This window comes from Macrotis lagotis, chromosome 6 (genome assembly GCF_037893015.1).
Source record: "Macrotis lagotis isolate mMagLag1 chromosome 6, bilby.v1.9.chrom.fasta, whole genome shotgun sequence".
Lineage (NCBI taxonomy): Eukaryota > Metazoa > Chordata > Mammalia > Peramelemorphia > Peramelidae > Macrotis > Macrotis lagotis.
Genome location: NC_133663.1, coordinates 189,148,327 through 189,168,953, shown reverse-complemented (window position 1 = coordinate 189,168,953; position 20,627 = coordinate 189,148,327). Strand labels below are relative to the sequence as shown.

Genomic DNA, 20,627 nt, shown 5'->3' with positions numbered 1-20,627 from the left:
AGGTAGTATTGTCATTTTTGTTATATTTTTGTGACAACCATGCTTACTTGTCTTTTATTTCTTTGAAGTTTGTTTTATCATATTTATATCATTTCTGAGTATGATTTGGCAGCTTTAACATTGTTTCCTAATATTAAATCATCCTTACATCCCTAGTATATGTAATAGTTGATATTTTAGTGAATATTTTAAAATAAATTTTTATAGTCTCTTAAGTCTTTATTTAAATGTTTGCATCAGTGTTTATTGATGACATGGTTGTATATTCGTCCTTGAACCTTGATCAATTTAATATTATTTATTAATTTGTTTAATTTTGGGGGGAGGGAAATCCTAGTCTGACTCTAGGATCACAAGACAGCTGATTTCTTTTTAACTCTTATGTTATCTTTCATATGATTCAAGTTTTATGTATCACATATTTTGGTCATCTTTGTATTCTTTCAGTTAAATGAGCTGATTGTTCTTGTGTTATTGAAAATCCTCTTATTTTCAAATCTTGTATGTATATACATAGATATGTATATTTACTTAGATATGTATACATATGTAATATACATATACACACATTTCTTTACATAATTTTTTTTTCTGGGAAGCATTCCCTATCACCTTTGTTTTTGGAATATCATATTCTAATTTCTTCTTTTTTTTTTTAAATTACTAGTCCTGAGGTTTTTTTCTTTTCTTCTTATTGTTTGTTTGAAATTGAAATTATGAAGTTTAACCACTGTGTTCCTTCATGATTAAATCTTGGAATTTCCCTTGATTTCCCTTATGCTGATATCTTTCCATCCAACTATTTTAATTTTTCTTTTCTTTTTGGAACCATTCTGCATTTTTTTAACATGGATTTCTTACTTCAGATGACCTATAGAATTTCCTAGCTTCTTTTTTATTGTTTTTTTCTTTTTTGCTCATTTTACCTTCTTTGTGTTATTGTATTTTTTCTACTATGGATTTAGATTTATTTTCTATATTGAGCAATTTGTGGCTTCTCACTTTAACCCTGGGCTGTTAATGAAGAAGGCCTTTCTTTATTACTTGCTGATTTGAAATAGTCTGGATTTTGTGAATAACTCTTATCCACCTTAGTCTGAGTGACCCCTTTGAGTCATTTTTGTTATTTGTTGCCAAGAGGAGAATTAAGTGTTATAGTTTAACTTGTTTTATCTTGTAATGTTTTATGTGAAGTATCCTTTCACGTGCTCTCCTTTCAGTTGTTTGTGATTTCTTGGTGGGTGTTTCTTCCATGAAAATATTTGGAGAATACCCCCCCCCCCGGTTTATTGTCTCTAAATATTGCTTCAAAATTATAGAAGCTTTAATCTGTATTTAACTTTACTTAGCAATTTAAGTATTAATGTATACATTTGAGGTTTTGAAATTTTTACTTATTTTTAGATGTTACTCTGCTATGTAATTCAGTGTCTAGTATTGAGTGTTTCTCTGATGAGCATTGTTCTCCAATGAAGTATCCTGACAAGTCAATATCATCTAGCAAGATGTCTAACAAATTCAGGCAAAGTTCACTTCCACCTCATATCAGTCAGATATATAATGAATTATCTCTGATTCATCAGAAATTGCAGGTGAGACATGATGAATTGAAAATTTTGAAATGTTTAATTTTATGTTCTTAGTAGTTAGCATCCAATAAAATTTAAATGTATATTAATTATTAAAAGCAGTAGGGATAATGATGAGGGAAGATATTAGTAATCATCTGTGAGAAGTATTTTAAGGGGAAGAAATGAATGGATAGATAAAAATGGTATATAGGGGCAATGTTTAAAGGTAATTATATTAGGCTGATAAAAATAACATTTGTTTTATTACTGACTTCACTTCTATGGGATACCTTTGGGGGGATGAGGGTGGGTGTGGGTTTTTAAACTTGTGGTTTGCTAGATACAGACCAATTGTTGGTGATGAAAATCCCCCTACTAGTGCAGATCAGTTATTCTGCAATTTGTAGGTTTAGTGTTCATTGTGCAGTTGATGGACTTATCCAACCCCTAATATCCTTCTCCTGGACTTGAACACAGATCTTTGTGACACTATGCCATACTGCTTCCTCTTAAGATCACAAAATCATAAATTTGAAAGGAAATCAGTTTTTCTTTCTGAGCTTTAATTTTTTCATCTGTAAAATCAGATTTGGATTGTAGTCTTGTGTTTCTTCTCTCTTGTCCTTTTCCTTACTATGTCACAGTTTCCTCTGATGAAAATTACTCGATGGAGTGTTCTCCATAACACTAGTAAACACACTTTAAAATTTTTTCTTCATTAAAGTTCTTCAGGAAACACTTTGTAAGAAAATTACATAATTTGAAATCTGTCCTTTAAAGTCAGAGTGGGTGGTATTTTTCTTGTACAGATTGGATTGTAAGCTTAAATTCTGGGCCGCTATTTAGGGAAAAGCATTCCCTTTTGCTGGATGTAAAATTATCAGAGCTTTCAAAGAAAATCCCTGCAATTCAGGGTCTTTGGTTGTTATTATCTGTTTGTAATTTATACAGTTTCACTCTTTTGAAGAAGTTCAATGTGTAATATCTTCTCTTTCAGTCTGTAACCTGATTATAAGTATACAAGCCACAAACATTCCTGAAATCTTTCTTAAAGAGATTATTGGGCAAAAACAAGAAGGAATATTATTGTTCATTATTAAAATACTGTTGTAACTTTCTTGTTCATAATAGAGCAATTCATTTTCTAAGAGAACTGGCATTTCATTTAGCATGCTTTGGTTTAAGGGTAACAACGTAAGTGTGGGTGACTACAACATGATTCTTGTAAAGGACCAACATTTTGTGATTTAGGACATTCATATATATTCTTTTGCAAAATTTCTGATTTCCTCATAATGCTATTTCCAGCTGTTGTGCAGTCCACTAAAAGGTGAGATTCCTAGGCATTTTCTAAGGAATATTTATTTCAATAAATTAAACTTACAACAAAATAATCAGTGTTTTACATCAAATCTATGTGTATTTTGGGTTTGTTTTTGAAAAAATTCCCTTTAAAATATATTTTGACACAGCAAGAAAATGCGGGACAACAGGAATTTGCTGCACAACTTCAAAAACGAGAACGTTTTTTAAGTCGAAAAGAAGAGTTACTCATCCAACATGAAGTTGCTTTGACTAAAATTAAAAATGTTGAAGAGATACATACAAAATTTCAAATTATGAAAGAGGTATTTCTATAGAAAGATTTCAGTTTAGTGTAAATAATTTTCTTCTTGACAGGATTAGTTAAAAATTGAATTTTATAGTTGATTTCGTTTTGGGTGTACTTGTGAAGGCACTTCTCTAGAAATGAACATTTATTTTCATTTGAATTTGTAGAAAGTAGGACTTGGTAATTCAGATATGTGTAAATATGCATGTGTATGTTGAATGAAACTTTTGAGCAGTCATATTTATCTGTTTTATGGTTTTCAACTAAAAGTAAAGTTTAAGAGCTGTTACATGAGAAAAATGTAATGAAGTTAATTTATTATGATGCTTATTCCTAGCTTGGCATATTCCCTAATGAAGGGATTACCCTGCTAAGAAATATTTTCAAACCCTAAATTGTATACTTTTCTATATTCTATTTGCTTGCTCATATGGTTTATATGATAGATTTTTAGAAACTCTTTGATTTGAAAAAATTTATAATAATACTTAGCATAATGTCTTTCATGTATTTAACTGAATAAATTCTTGTTGACCTTCTGATTAGACTATAATTTAATGAAATAAAATTATTTTTCTTTAAGATCATGAAGTCAAAATTTAGTAGGAGTGTCCAGACTGAGTGAAGAGGCAATGTGGTATAGGAGAAAGGATAAGAGGAACCAGAAGATTGGGGTTCAAATCCCAACTCGACTTCTTATTTTTTATGTGACCTTGGGCAAGTCACTTAACCTTTCTGGGCCTCAGTTTCCTCATTGTAAAATAAAGAGATTGAATTAAATGGCATTTAAAGACCCCTTTAGCTTCAAATCTTTTAGTCTATAATAAGGTTCCGTGGTTTTTTCAGACTTCTTTGCTTTAACTATAGGGAGGCTGTTTTTTCCATGCCTCTATATTACAGTTCATAAAATAGTTGCAGTGACTATCCTTAATTTTCATAATATTTGTATAATTAGCTTGAGAAAATTCTTGATTTTGGTTTTTGGAACTTTGAAACTTTAAAGTAACCTGCTTGTTTAAATACATTCTGCATTGAATGAGGGAAAAGAGAGCTATAAGTTTTAGTAGTTTATCTATAAATCTTATCTTTCTTATTTTAATTTGTAAAATAGAGAAAAGTTGGTTTGGATCATTTCATCTACTTTATATACTGGATCATTTTTTTAATACCTATTTAGATATAATTTGTAATTTTTTTTTCTTACTTGGTGAATGATTCAGTTCAGAGATTCTACAAGAAGCTCAGTTGCTTTAACAACACCAAATATTTGGGCTGCTGTAACTTTTGAATATCTGTTTTCTGGTATTAGTTTCTGCTTTACCTTAACCATTTAGGACTACTTTCTAAAGAAAGTGCTATATCATGTTTATGGGATACTTAAGATCCTTTCCTCTTTCTCACTATAGTATCTGAGATATACCTCGGATCTATATCATACTTTCAAATTGTCTTTCTGTTCATTGAGAAAAATCAATCAATCATACTTAACTGGTTATAATCATGTAGATGATGACTGGTTGATTGATTTATTATTCCTAATTTTTTAGATAGTTGTTGACTTGTATATACAGTCTTAATTTGCAACATTTGAGCAACTGACAAATATTTCATTTGTTCTTTTTCTTTGAATTTTGTTCTCTCTAACAATTTAAAATTTTCTTGGAAGAGATCAAATACTTGTCCATTAGTTCATACTTGTGATATTTTTATTATCTTCTTTTTCTGTGTTTGATTTTGTTCTTTATCAAAAGTAGATCCTTAACTGAATTTCATTTTTTAGTGATCTGAACTTGGGTCAAGAGACCATAAATCTTATGATGATTAAGTCATCAGGTGTAGTGAACTTTGTGCAATAATTTAAAAAAAATTTTTTTGATCTGCATGATTTAAAATATCAATAACTTTTAATTAATTGTTGTTAGTTGCTAACTTTCTGAACATATTACTGAAACTGTGTCCTTTACTAATTTTTAGAAGTTTTTTTCCCTTTAAGCATCACATTGAAGAAATTAAACATTTATCAGAAGCTCTTAAAGAAAAGACTAAAGAAAACAAGAGACTCAAGTCATCTTTTGACACATTGAAAGAATTAAATGATACCCTGAAAAAACAGGCAAGAGAAATTTTCATTCCTATTTGTGGGTAAAACTTAAATTAATAATTTTATTATTTTATTATGTAAATAATTTTATTAAAGACTTATTTTAAGCATGACAATTCTTAAGTGACATCATCTTTTTCCTCAACTACTTTGGTAAATGTCTGAGATGTTGACAATACGAAATTTCTGTAGATTAAAAAATGATTACTAGAGCTTAAAAAAACAAGCAAACAGTAAGCCAATATAATTTTTAGCAGCCAATGAAAGAAATATTCTGGCTGTGGGAACAAATGATATTTTAAAAGACTGGATTCTGGCCATGTTGAATATATACCACTTCTTTTGAAGCCTTTCTTTCTCAGGGTTTTATACTGAAAATTTTGAATCACTGAGACCTATTAAATACCTTACCTTTAAAAGGCTAAGATCTCCCACTGTATCTAGAGCCATCTCCAGGTGGCCTGATCGATATATGACCACTGGACCAAGTCTGACCCAAGACCTCCTCATTTAAATCCAATTCACTTGTATATCTTGACAACACCTTGATGTCATGATCCTCCTTGAGAACAAAGGATATGTTTGAGGAAGAGAGGGATAGATAACCTGTGAAGTATTGGGATACAAATAGAAAAAGCAAGACAGTTCTTGATCTAAAGGTACAGTGGCAAAGCAGATGATAATGGATATTTTTAAATGTCTTTTCCACTGGAAAAAAATGTTTCTGATGTTCAATTGCTTGACATTAATTTTGTGGTGAGGATTTCTTTTTTTACTATTTTCAGCTTTTGAAAAGAGTAGTGGATAACAGCACCCATAGAGGCAGTTGACAGGTTGTAACTCCATAGACATGATTCCCAGGACAATGTTTTGTGATCTGAGAAGGCATTGTTATCCTGGGACTCTTGGGTTTACTGCTCATGGATGGCAATGGGTAGTGTTGGTGATGGTTAGAATAGCATACTCCTTCTCTATAATGTTTGCTCTCTTTAATGGACTGTTAGTTTGGAAGATATTGGTATTCTCAGGAATCTTGGAATGTTAGGCTGTCTCTCCTAGGATACAAAGGGAGGTGTTGGTGGTCAGTGTGATGTTGTTTGAACTGCCTTCCACATGTTGCCTCTTACTTCTCTATCTGAACCCCTTGCTACTTAAAATCAAGCTCACTTGCCTGTCATCTATGTATATGACAGCATATGATGTTGGGGTTTGCGTCTGAATGTTGGCTACAGGGACCAGGTTGGAAGGAGTGTTGGTGATCTTGGTGTGCTGCTATTCCTGGGTCTTTTGGGCTTGCCTGCCTATTTATTGGTTGTTATTTGTTGTTGGTTATGATGGAATTGGTGAACCCCTTCACTACAAAGATGGCTTCCCTCCATAATTACTAAAGGAGTTGGCGTATAAGTTGGACTATTGATTTTGGGGGCACTGCATTTTCTGGTTCTGGTCTGTTTCCATGGGTATCAGAAGGGAGGTGGTGGTCAGGATGGTGATAGTGGTTTGACCTACCTGGCATTTGCCACTTCATCTTTCCTCAGGACCTCTCACTGCTTCAGCTTGGAATTGCTTACTTGCCTAATTGGTGGTGGTAGTTGGTCAAAAATGTAGACTATTCTTTTACAGACTGAAAAAAATTAGGGTTGATAAATTCTTCTGTATATTACTAAGTGATAATGTTTTTTCACAGTTACCTCACATTATCTTAGGTGAATATTGATAGGTTTGTGCTCTCAAATTCTGAAAGAAGCATATGCATATGCATATAAATATATATACACACAAATGAATATATGCATATGTACATACACATAAATAAATACATATTTCTTTAGTCACTTTTATAGACACAAATGATCATTTATGCTGTTGAGAGAAAAAATGGTAGGTAAATACATTTTTATGTTAGATTATATACATTTTGTTCATGATACATTGAGAAATATAACTTTCCAGAATATATATTATACTTTCTAGAGACACTCTCAACATTTCTTTACTGAGTCGTGGGTTTAGTTATTTATTTTGTAAACCTTTAAAGTACGATTTCAATCTGAGTTGTTATTACAAAACACACACACAAATTTTGGTACTTTGCTGTTGATATTTTGAGAACTCATTGATTCTTTCTACATCACATTATCCTTTGTCTTTTGGTCATCCTTGAGTGTTGAGCTTTTCTATTTTTGGCTAAACTGGTAAATAACATAATACATAAAGTACATAATAGTAAAAACAGTAGCATCATAGTATAGACCAGAACTTGTACTCTTACTAGCATAACCTTTAAAAAAGTCAATCCCCTTGATAAAGAAATATTGGTAATATGATTTTAATTGAGTTATATATAGCTATAGGAAAATAATAATTGTATTCCTATTACTGTTGAGGGCATCACTAGCCTCCCAGTCCTCTCAGCCTCTCAACCTGGATGTCACCCTAGATTCCTCATTTTCTCTCATCCCTCTTACCCAATCTTTTGTGAAGGCCTATCTATTTCACCTTTGAAACATCCATCACTACTCTTGACTCTGGTGTGGATTCTTATCATCCCATACCTGGACTACAGAAATAATTTGCTGGTTGATCTGCCTGCCACAAAAAAATCTCCTAACTTTAGTTCATTCTCTGTTCAACTGGCATAGTTACATCCTTATTCAATTAACTAAAATCCTCTATTGTGCAAAGCACTTTGTGACCCATTACTCCCTTCCCATCCCCCATCTAAGTCTTCTTGCTTCTTATACTTTCCCTCCCCTCCTTCCATCTGTTGACACTGGCTTCCAACTATCAACTTTGAACATTTTTACTGACTGTCCTTTCATGGAATTCTCTCTTTCCTCATCTCCACTTCCTGAATTCAAGTGCCAGATAAAATCTTATCTTTTACAGGAAGTCTTTTCTAGTCTTTCTTAATTGCAATCCCTTTTTCTGCTCACTTTTTTTCCAGTTTATCTTGTGTATAAGTTGTTTTAACAAAATTTCTCCTATGTTGGATTGAGTTCTTTGAGAGCAGACTGTTTTGTGCCTTTATGTCCACAGCATTTAGCATAATAATTGGCACATTATTAATTGTCTAAAGTGTGATTGAGAATTGCATTAAATTTTATTCCTATGAATATTTTATTTTTCTCTTTTAGTTAAATGATGTAAGTGAGCAAAACAAGAAAATGGAAGTTCAGGCTAAAAAAGTTCAAGGTCGTTTAGAGAATTTACAGGTGAGTTTACTCTTTCACATCAGTTTTTTTTAAGTCCTTTTGTTTTTGATCAATTTAAAAATAAATGTAATTTATTTCATGGATTAATGTGCCTTTACAGAGGAAGTGTGATTTTGTGGCAGTACAGAAGTGTAAGGCTATTTCTCCATCCCTTAAGGAAATGAAAATTACAAAGCAAGAAAAAACATCAAGAATTAATAAGGTACAATATGAATAATAGCTTTTTATAAATGGAAAGAATGATAAAGTAGACATATTTGATGATCATTATTAACCTTTTATCAAAAGTAACCCAAAATAAAAATTTACAGTATTATAGTCTGTTGCTTAAATAAATATTTGAAAACTTTGAAGAAGATAGATAGGAATGCAGAAACTCAGAATAAAAAAACTCTATACTACTTAATATATTTTGCTATTGTGTTGTTTTATAGATTCCCCCCAGTTTTTCTTATATTGAGATTTATTGTCCATTGACACATGAAAAATTCTTTGACCACTGACTAGTCTATCAACAAAATGTCACTTAGTACTGTTATTAATAATAATAATAACCAAATTTACATACACAAACATTAGGGTTTGTGATTTATGTATAATATTTCATATGATTCTCACAATATCTACTTAAGCATTATATTTTCATTTTTCAGATTAGGTGATCAGATTTCCATGGTCATACTTCTAGAAAGAATTTGATTCTAAATTTCTTGAATCCCAGTTAAACATTTTTTCACTACCTTTAAGGTTATGTCTGTCTCTAAATATAGTGTCCCTCTGATAAAGAAAAGGCAAAAGAAATCTCTGCAGTAATACAAATTGTTTTTGAGTTATATCCTTAACCTTTTTTCCTTTCACATTGAATAGTTCTGAGAGAATATGGTAATACTTGAATATTTAAAGGATTTTTTAAATACAGAAACCTCCAATGTAAGAAGTCCTTCCTCTAATTGAAGAGATCAAAAACTGTCTATAACTTTGACAGATTCTGTGGAATTGTCTGGGACACATAGCAAGTAATTTGCCCACCAGTCAGGCAGTGTCAGAGGTGGGATCTAAAGTTTATCTAAGTTTGTGTTTTTTTATACTATAAATATGTGCACACACAGTGTAAAACTTCAAAATTTGATTCAATTAGGAGCTCCTCTGCATTAGTAGATGAGTTTCTGGTCTATACTATGAGTCTCTTTATCAGCTCTTTGGTGTTGAACTTCTCCTGCTTTAACTATTGGTTGTCAGATGCCAGATCTTTCCAGCCTGGCATGGGATCTGTTGGGGCTCTACAAGCATAACCTTTAATATTTGAGGGAAAAAATTGCTGCAGGGATTCCCAAAATAGGAATTTACTGACTACAAAGATCTTTCACTTTGTTAATCCTTCATATCCAGTTCTAAAAAGGAAATTCCATTGTACCAAACTGAAATAAAGAGCTTTGAACAATTTCTATGGCAAATGTTTTCATATATATCTCATTTTTGGAAGGTTTATTTATTGTATATTCTAATAAGCATCAATGATACAGAAGGAAATTTTTGGTTATTTTGGAGCAATCTTATCATCCAAATTGTGGATATTTAGATTGGTTTTTGTGCAATCATCTGATAAATTTTTGTGTTTTTTTTAACATTTTATTTGTTTTCCAATTATATACAATAGTAATATGTACCCATCATTTTTTGCAAGACTCTGAATTCTACAATTCCCCCACACACAGAAAGCTGTCTGATTGTCTCTACATTGTTTCCATGCCATACATTGATGTAAATAGAATGTGTTATAAGAGTAAACATAAACCCCCTCCCCCGCCCAAGAAGATGAGAAACCTTAAGAATAGTGAGAGAGAAAAAAAATTGTACTTCAGTCTGTGTTCAGATTCCAATGGCTCTGTCTCTTTGGTGAGATGCTTTCTTTATCATAAATCCACCAGAGAAGTTGTTTCAATATTTTTCCCACAGTTGCTATTTCTAGCTGTACCTCCCCTCTATTTCTCCCTACTCTCATATCTGTTCTCTCTCTCTCCTTTCAGTCTGGCTCTGTCCAAAAATGTGTTGAATCTGAGTACTCTCCCTTGATATTCCCTCTCTTCTATCACCTATTCCCTCCTTCCCTCCCTCCCCATCCCCCCTTATCCTGTCCCTTTCCTCCCATCCTTCTCTAGGGTAAGATAGATTTCCTCACCCTATTAAGTGTGTATGTTATTTCCTTTCTGAGCCATTTCTGATGAGAATGAAGGCTTACTGATTCCCCCTTGCCTTCCCCCTTTCCACTTCATTGAAAAAGCTTTTTCTTGACTCTTATGTGAAATTTCTTAGCTTCTTCTTCATCTCCTATTCCTTCTTCCCAGTACTTTGCCCCATCATCCATTGACACCATCTTTTTACTATATTATACCATTATATTCCACTCCTTCCTATGTCCTGTCTATATATGCTCCTTCTAACAGCTCTTATAAATGAGAACGTTCAAATGAGTTATCAATATCTTCTTCCCATGCAGGAATACAAACAGTTCATCATCATTAAATTCCTCATAGTTAATTCCTTCTCTTCCATTCCCTCAATTGTTCACCAGAGTCCTATACTTGGAGATCAAACTTTCTGTTCAGCTCTGGTTGTTTCAATAGGAGAGTTTGAAAGTCCCATCTTTTCCACTGAAAGAAGATGTTCGGTTTTGCTAAGTAGTTGAATCTTGATTGTAAAGCAAGATCTTTTGCCTTCCGAATATCCTATTCCAATCCCTACAAACCCGTAATGTAGATGCTGCCAGATGCTGTGTAATCCTGACTATGGATACTTGGTAGTTGAATTGTCTGTTTCTGGCAGCTTTTAGAATTTTATCTTTGATTTGGGAGTTTTGGAATTTGATTATAATATTCCTGGAAGTTTTTCTTTTGGGATCCCTTTCAGGGGTTGACCGATGAATTCTCTTGATTTCTATTTTACCCTCTGCTTCTAGGATCTCAGGACAATTTTGCCATATTATTTCTTGAAAAATGAAGTCTAGGTTCTTCCCCTGGTTGTGGCTTTCAGATAGCCCAATGATTTTTAAATTATTTCTTCTGGATCTGTTTTTGAGGTCACTTGTTTTTCAAATGAGATATTTCACATTTTCTTCTAATTTTTGACTTTTTTGGAAGAGTTTTATTTCTTCCTGATTTCTTGCAAAGTCATCAGCTTCCTTTAGTTCCATTCTGCATTTGAAGGAGTTATTTTCTTCAGAGAGCTTTTTTAGCTCCTTTTCCAGCTGGCCATTTCTGGGCATTCTTCTCCTGATTTGCCTTTTTGTTTTTCTTTTTCCATTAGGCCTAACTGGTTTTTTGTCTTCAGTATTTTTTTTTTTTGTATATCTTTCACCAAGCTTTTGATTTGGCTTTCATGATTTTTCTGTATCAGTCTCATTTCTCCCCCCAAGTTTTCCTCCCTCTCCCTTAATTGCTTTTCAAAGTCTTTTTTGAGCTCATCCATAGTCTGAGCCCATTTTCTATTTCTCTTGGAGGTTTTGGATAAGGAAACTTCGATTTTGTCATCATCTGAATATGTGTTTTGATCTTCCATGGGACTAAAGTAATTCTCTATGGTTAGATTCTTCTTTTTCTGTTTACTCATTTCCTCAGCCCAAGACTAATTTATAGCACTTCCAAGGCTTTAGGGTTGTTATTTTTTGGGTGGGGGACACCCCACTGGTGTCTTATTCCACCATTGGCCTTATGCTCTCTTGCCTGTGCTTTGATATGTAGATGGAGCCCCCCCCCCCCCCACTTCCCTCTGCCCTGAGGCTTTAAGGAGGGATCCAGCTATCTTAGTATGGAAGCCCAAACTGCAATCTGGGTCTGAGTGTAAGCAAACAGCAGAGACTTACTGGGAGGGAGAACAGAGAAATCTCTGTAGACTTCCTTTACAGTCTCTAGGGGTGCAGGCTTCTTTCTCCAGATTCTCACTGCAGATTCTGCAACCAGTACTCCTTACTCCACACTCATTCTGGTGTAGCAGGTTTCTCTCTGGCCCTTCAAGCTGTTGCTGGTGATCTCTGTGCTGGACTGGGCTAAGCTGTGCTGGGACTGTGGCTTTTTTTCCCACCCCCTGTTCCTGGTGAAACACCTTTCCTGATGAACTTCTAAGTTATTTTCGACTGGGGAAAATGTATCACTCAGTCTTTCTGTGGGTTCTGCCCCTCTAAATTTTGGCTACAGCCATCATTTGTTTTTTTGGAGGTTTAGGGGAAGGAGTTCCTGAGAAATGCTGCCTTCACACAGCCATCTTGGTTGTGGTCCGATCTGATACATTTTTAAATTGTCTGAGTTAAAAGTAGAAAAATTTATGACTTGATTTCTAACTTATAGGCTAATGGACGTGTCTATGAGATTTTAATTGTTTTGATGGAATGGATCTCAGACCATCATTTAAGCAAACTGAAACCAGGAGATGGTGAAGGACATCTTCAAAAGCAGTCATGCCAATCTTCCACTCATAAAAACTATATTCAAGAGAAATGTGTACAGGTATTTTTAAAATTTGAAAATAGTAAGAAATCATATTGCATTTTCTAAAAATAACGTAATTCAATTGTAAAATAAGTATTGAAAGTAATTTTCATTTTTTTCCAGTTCTAAATGCACTGAAAACAAGAGAAGTTTTAAGTTTTTTCTTTTATTATTTGTTTCAGGTACATTTTATAATAGTAGCCTGCATCTCCCCCCCCCCTCAAGTTCAGGTTTTTGTCTTTTAGTAATAGAAATATTTTCTCTTCTTTTGATTCTTAAGTAAATTTTTTCCATTAAAGGCAAAATTTTCATTAGATGTTGAAGCTATCAATTATATACCAGCATGATAATAGCATTAGGAAAGAATATTTAGCATATTAATGACTTAGAGTTCTATTTATAATTGTGAATGAGGAACATATTAATTGATCATAGGTATCAGGACATGAATATTAGTTAATCTAACTTATTTCAGGCATGTTTTTGTTGAAAAGGCAAATTGTCTTAAAACATACATGAATAGTCTTTATTAATAGACTGAGTACAAGTAGAATTCCAGTTAATGATTTGTTACTTGATCTTTGTTATTATAGAAATTAGCCAGATATAATGGCATAAAGGCTTTTATTTAAACATACATATAGATCTGATACACATAAATCAGTTTTGTTTTAAACAAAAATAATAGAACTTATGTATTTAAGATCATATTGTCTCTTTCCTCAAAGTCACTTTGTAGTCTTACAGTCACTGTAATAATGTTGTATTTCCTAAAAACATTTTGGAAAAACAATGTTTTATTCAGAAGACAGTTTTGGACATATTCAAATCTAATGTCTTCATTTTTTAAAAAACTTTTTTTTTCTCCAGCTTTTACCTGTGATTGCAGAGCAACTACAGTGGATGCCATTTGTTAACCTGAAACTATATTTGCCTGTGATAAAATTTATTTATTGGTCTATAAGGCAGCTAGATCATGGGACACAGGTAATAATATTCTGTTTTCAACTAACATTTGTTTATTATTTCTTTTTGAATATAGTCCTAGATGACTATCCTAGCTAAGTACAACTAATGTCTTTGCCAGTAGACTGATAATAAGTTTGTGATTTGACCACAGTAACCCATGAAACTAAGAAAAGTACAAATGCCACTTAATTCTATAAGGCTCTTGTATGTTCTTGTAGTGATGGAGCATTGAGCTTTGAGAAAAGGGACAAAGGGTGATAAAGAGACACACACACACACACAGTTTTTAGATAGTAGAAACATTAACTTAACTTTTGTTACTCTTAATGGGAGTGTTACATTGCTAATTCTCTCATTCCCACCAAATTAACCTTAACAATTAGTTCTTTTTCTGGTCCTGCCTTCTCTTTGTTCTGTCCTCTGGTTCTTAAATATCTCATAATCGTTCCTCATTCTGGCACCCTCAATGTACTCAACCCCCTTGACCCATTCTTCTGCTCTCCCTTAGCCCTACACAGACATAGTCATACTCTTGATTTTGTTTCTACCCATTCTGAAATTCTTTATCTAATTATAACATCTATTTAGCATTCCCTGTATCTAACTCCTCTTAGACCTCTGATCCTCCATCCTTTTTCACTTTTCCAAAAGCTTTCATCTATGCTTTGGTTATAATTTCTTTCTTTCCCAATTTTGACACTCTAATTAACCATTTCAACTTTACCTTATCCTTTGCCCTTGAATTCTTTGTTCCTCTGTCCTACTTCTCTTCCTGCCTTGCCAAATTCCAAGTCTGAATAATTCCCACAATCTACTTCCTTTGGTTCTACTCACTTGGGGGACCTGGAGGAAAGTACAGAAACTGCTGAATGGGTCTTGTTGACTGATCTGCCTTGGACCTACACTGACACAAGGCAATCCTTCTATTCTGTGATTGAGAGTATGCTCGTGTGAATGTGTTGATGTGTCATCACACAATCACCACTTTTCTTTTCTCTTTAGATGTCCCATATGCCTCCTAGAATTACATTCTCTTATGAGATGTTGCCTCATGCTAGACTGTATGAGAAAATAGAGGCTCTTTGCTTTGAGTTTTCTCTTCTCCCCTTTATATAACTCATAATTCCTTGATATCATTTCCCCATTCTTTCCTTATTTACTCCTCTCTCTGATGAAATAATGACTTTTTCTATAAAGAACACTTCAAAAAAAGTACTACTGGTACTTTATTGATGCTGTCTCCACTTGTTTATTTTAAGTGGTTTCCCCAACAGTAATTCAATCAATTAATGAATATTTATTAAAAACCTGTGGACAAGGTACCATGTACTGAGGATACAAGAAGAAGGGATAAAGCAATCCTCCCTGCCCTTTTAATCTTCAATCTCTCCGTATTTACTGATTCTTTTTCTACTGATCATAAACATGTTCAAGACTCCCTATCCTTTAAAAATCAAGCCAAAAAAGAATGCCTTCAATCTACTGTTTTGAATTTCTCTTCTCTTTCTCATATCAACTCCTAAAATGTCCACAACCTAGTATCTACAGTTATTACTTATACTTACTCTTCTCTCACTTACACTCCTTTCAACATTTTGCCTCTGATTTCATCATGCATGTCAAGCTGCTTTCTTCAAAGTTACCAATGTCTTTTTATTTATAAATCTATTTACTTTTTCTCAGTCCTAATCCTTTTTTGTCTTTGGCAGTATTTGAAGTAGTTGACCAGGGGGCAGCGAGGTGGTACAGTATATAGAGCACTGGCAAATACTAATTTCCTAGCTGTGTAACCTTGAACAAGTCACTTAATCCCATTGCCTTGCAAAAAACAAGAGTAAAAAAAACAGACTAAAATAGTTGACTAGCCTTTCTTGGACATTCTTTCTGATTTGGATTTTTGTAACGTTGCTTTTTTTTGTTTCTACCAGTTTAGTCACTCTTTAGAATCTTTTTCTGGATCTTCAGTTAATTAATTTCATTGTTTCTAAGCAGATGGTACAAATATCTATACATATTAAAGACCAGACTTCCAGTCCTATATCACTAACTGCCTATTATACTTTTTCATAGAGTATAGCTTATAGATATAGCAAACTCAGCATATCCAATATAGAACTGCTATTTCCCTACAAACCTGTCTCTAAAGTTTTCTATTTCTTTTAAGGTCAGTATCACCCCTTCAGATCACTAAGAGTTACCAGTCTGGCCTGTCAGGCTTTATAGGGAGTCCCTCTTATCCCATCTGCAGCTATTTGATTAGCTAAAAATGCTTTGACTGCAAGTGACCATCAGCAGCTTTTCTGTGGATGACTGGTCTATCTTATTTGTCAGTTTTCTTCTGGGGGAAAGAGATAAAGAAGTGTTGGTTGAGATGAACAGCTGTTTTTATCCTTACCTGACCATCAGTACTCCTTTTAACATTGTTTACATCTACACTTCAGAGCATCTACACCTCAACTCTTCACTATTACCCCATATGTCTAATCAGTAGCCAAATCTTATAATTTATACTTCTACATAGGTCTTTCATCTTCTCTCTACAAACATAACTTTCATAAGAACTGTTAAAATAGGATCCTCCCAATTTGTCCTGCTTTGTCATTCTCATTGTCTTCCACACAACTGCCAATATGATTTTTCTTAAGCTCAGGTCTGAACATGTTCTTCTACTTGATAACTTTCAGTATATTCCTATCTCCTCCAGATCAAATATTACCTTGTCTGTTGACTCTCAAAATACTGTGCAGTTTACCCTAATTACTTTAATACACATTACTTCCTTTCACATGTTATATTCCTGCCATTATTGGCCACCTTTTTTACTATTCATCAAACGTGAGACTCCATTTCCCCATCATCTCCATATCTTTGTACTGTTTGTCCTCCCCCAGGCCTAGAATGTGCTTCTCCTCCACTAGTCACCTCCACTTTTATTTTTCTTTATTATTTTGTTTTATTTTTACAATTACATGCAAAGGTAGTTTTCAACATACATCATTTGCAAGATTATAAATTCCACATTTTTCTACTACCCTCCCTTCCCTCTCCCCTCGTCATCATGGTGAATAGGTTGGTAAAAGTTGTATTTGTACAATCATGTTTAACATTTCCATATTAGTCATGCTATGAAAGAGGAATTAGAACTAAAGGTAAGAAAAAAAAATATGAGAAAGAAAGAAAAACATAAAAGAAGTTTTAAAAAATGAAGATAGAATGCTTTGCTCTGCATTCAGACTCCATAGTTTTTCCTGTGGATATGGATGATGTCCATAGCAGGTCTCTCAGGGTTCTAGCTCTCTGAACTGCCAAGGGGAGCTGCATGCATCAAAGTTGATCAACTCACAATGTTGTTATAGGTGTTGTTTTTTTTATTGAAAGGCAATGGGGTTAAGTGACTTGCCCAAGGTCACATAGGTAATTATTAAGTGTTTGAGGTTACATTTGAACTCAGGTCCTCCTGACTCCAGGGCTGGTTCTCTATCCACTTCACCATATAGCTGTCCCTACAATATTGTTAGTGAATGTGAGCAATGTTCTCCTGGTTCTGCTCCCTTCACTCAGCATCAGTTCATGCAAGTCTTTCCAGGTTTCTCTAAAGTTTGGCCACTCATGATTTCTTGTTTAGCCATTCCCCAAATGATGAGCATACCCTTAATTTCTCACCTACATTTCTTAGAACTCCTAATTTCCATTGAGTCAGCTTAAGTATCAGGTTTTGCACTAAAACGTTGTCTGATCCTTCCCAGCTGTGAGGTGCGTTCCCCTTCTCCAACCAAATTTCCTTTTAGTCTATATATGTTCGTGTTTGTTTCCCCTGATAGAACTGTTTCATTTTGGTTTTTTATCCCTTCCCCATTATCTAGTATAATGCCTGTAAAATAGGTTAATCATACTTCTAAAAGATCTGACTTAAAGTAATATTGACTTACTCACAATACCCAAAGCCAGAAGACAAAAGAAAGTTGTAGCCAAATGTAAGAATAACTTCAAAGTGGTCCTTTGAAAGACAAAGGAGTTAATAAAATTAATTTCATTGAGACTCCAAAAGCAATAATAAATGTTTATTGGGACACTTGCTCATAATATATTGCATTGCTTGTGATGATCATTTATTATGACCACCAACATAATTGTGTTTTCTCTGACTACACCTGTTGCAGACAATGTGGAGGTAAATTCTGTGCCCTTTCCAATTTACCTAGCATTGTGACCTTGGGCAAGTCACTTATTGCCTTGCAAAGCCCACCTTCCCACCCCCAGCCAAAAAAGAAAGAAAAGAAAAGAAAATTACCCAGGACATTAAATGAATTTGATTTGTTCATGGTCATAATAGCTAGAATATATCTGGTAGAATTTGAACCTGAGTCTTCCTGACTCCATGGTAGATTTTCTCTGCATGCATCATGCTTCCTCCTAAGAAGAAGAAATGGTGTTCAATGGAAGTGGTATAAATATAAGAATTAGTTAGCCTGAAATGGAGTTAGGGCACCAGAACAGGGCTTATCCAGGGATAATGAGTGATACATATGCCTCATCATTATGTTTGCATATAATAGCCAGGAGTTTAGAGAAAGGCCTCTAGCACATTGGAGGTCCCCCTGTGAAGAATTTATAGGAAGGCATGGAAGAGTAGCATAAGTTGAGAAGATATGCTTGAATTGAGGTTATCACATTTAGAGCTAACACTCTTTAGTTATTGGCCAAAGATCCATCGAAGAATTTTTTTCCCCTTGATTTTGCTTGTTTTCTCTTTATTTTCTGATCTTTTTGTCTCTCCTCTCCTCACTTGTTCAATTATTCATCATCCTTTTTTTTTTTGTTTGTCTGCCTGACTTGGTCATCTTTTCCTCCCTTTTATTTTTTAAGCTTCATATCAGGACTATTGACGTGCATGCTTTTCTTACTATGTTTGCTTTGAGTTTATAGAAATTTTCAGTATAAAAAAAATCTGTTGCTTTATTTTTTCCCTAGATATTCATATCTTTGTGGAAAATCTAATTTTTTCTTTTCCACTCTTCAATATGAGAAGTTCTTCGGGATTGAATTTAGGCATCTATTGTAATTATAGTGGCTTTATCTTTTTTATGTTTATTCATCTCTCTTTAGTTGCTGTGTCCAACATTGTGTAAGTGCCAGGCCTTATTTCCTGCTTTTAATTGAAGTTACTTTGGTCTTGCTTGACCTGGGCCACTTGGAATTTTGAGTTGATCTCCTTTTTCTTTGATTGGGATTGATTGGGATTGGACCCCCCTCCCCTTTTTCTTTAAGGGTCAGGGTGCTGAATTTCTTGGCACTTTGTGGTTTCAGAGGGCTAGGGACCTTGAAGCCTCTGACCCTTGGTTGTTTAGGTCTTCTTACTACTGCCTGCCACTCCTGATATCCCTGATGTAGCTTTCTAGCCACCCTGAACTTTTTTTGGGAGAGCGCACATAATTTCACTTATTTTCAGAGTATTCTGTTGGTGCTTATCACGAACACTGCAATGTGAGACGAACAAGTATCCTATGTTATTTTGGGGTTTCTTTTGGCCTTACGAGTAAATCAACTGTACCAACTCCTTTTATTTTCCATTCAGAAAAGAATCTGTGAATCTTCTATTTAATTGCAACTTCTTTTTTTTTTAATCTGGTTTTATTTGTAGTTAGAATATCAGTATGATGATTTATTATACCAGGAAGTTATAAATTCATTGGTTACTGGACAAAGATTTCATATTAAGAGTACCTGCTATTTCATTTCTGCCACTCTGTCACTACAAATATGCAACAGGACTGTACAGCACTTTTACATAGGTCCCTATGACCAAAGAATTAATTACTTAGCCAGTTTGCTGGTAAAATGTATTTCCGTACCTCCCTAGACTGATCTTAGGTTATAGATAGTATTTATTGCTGGACCACACTTGAAGCCTTTCACTTGGCAGATCTTTTGAGAACTTGCATTACATTGGTTTGGCCTTTGGCACCTGGGATTACCTTCTTGCTATGCTGATGCATTAGAGGAGGATTTTATGGGAAGAGCCCATTGGACTTGTTGATACTTCACTTGACCTGGCTACCTCTCACTTTTGTTTTTGAACATAAATAATTTAAATGATGGATGCTTTTATCTTGATCTTGGTAGGTAGTTAATTTCTATTAAGACTTAAGTTCAATTTCTTCAGTATACCCAAGTCTAAAACATTTAAATATATTTTAATGAGAACTTTTTTCTCTCCCATTATTTCATTCCTGTCTTTAAATTTTTTTTGTCATTTTGACTTATTTATTTACTATTTAGAATTTGTATTTTGACTTTGATTTATTTACATGTGCAGCCACATTGTGAAAATAGTACATCTTTTTAACAGCATTCAACAATGACAGCAACAATGAGAAGACTAGGTGAAGAAATCTTCAAAGGAGTAACTAAGGAAACTCATGGTACTTCTTCGGAAGTTTTTGTGGCAAATAAGCCAAAGACAGCAATTTTCTTTAAGAGCCCAAATATATCTTTAAGATTTCTATCAACTTTGATTGTACTCAAAACAGTAACTCAAGGTAAGCTCCCAAAATCTGTTTGTTGCTTTACTTTTGGTAAACACCTGGGATGTAAGGCAAAACTATTATTTAGCAACTTCTAATGGGTGTTACAGCCATAAAATGTAAGGTTCAGATTTGCGCTATTATGTTAAAAACT

The 20,627-nt window shown here is 33.8% G+C and overlaps 1 protein-coding gene across 6 annotated transcripts in view; it reads left to right on the top strand.

Moving 5' to 3' along the window:
• CCDC138 (coiled-coil domain containing 138) overlaps positions 1 to 20,627 on the top strand; it is a 75,472-nt gene that overhangs the window by 14,753 nt on the left and 40,092 nt on the right. For 4 of the 6 annotated variants that reach the window (XM_074192154.1, XM_074192152.1, XM_074192155.1 and 1 more), the window contains 8 exons: positions 1,405 to 1,592; positions 3,044 to 3,199; positions 5,177 to 5,296; positions 8,422 to 8,499; positions 8,600 to 8,701; positions 12,840 to 12,998; positions 13,851 to 13,967; positions 20,299 to 20,488. In XM_074192154.1, coding sequence (XP_074048255.1) covers positions 1,405 to 1,592; positions 3,044 to 3,199; positions 5,177 to 5,296; positions 8,422 to 8,499; positions 8,600 to 8,701; positions 12,840 to 12,998; positions 13,851 to 13,967; positions 20,299 to 20,488 — 1,110 coding nt within the window. The remainder of the gene's footprint in view (positions 1 to 1,404; positions 1,593 to 3,043; positions 3,200 to 5,176; positions 5,297 to 8,421; positions 8,500 to 8,599; positions 8,702 to 12,839; positions 12,999 to 13,850; positions 13,968 to 20,298; positions 20,489 to 20,627) is intronic. The other 2 variants (XM_074192153.1, XM_074192156.1) reach the window with 2 other exon arrangements.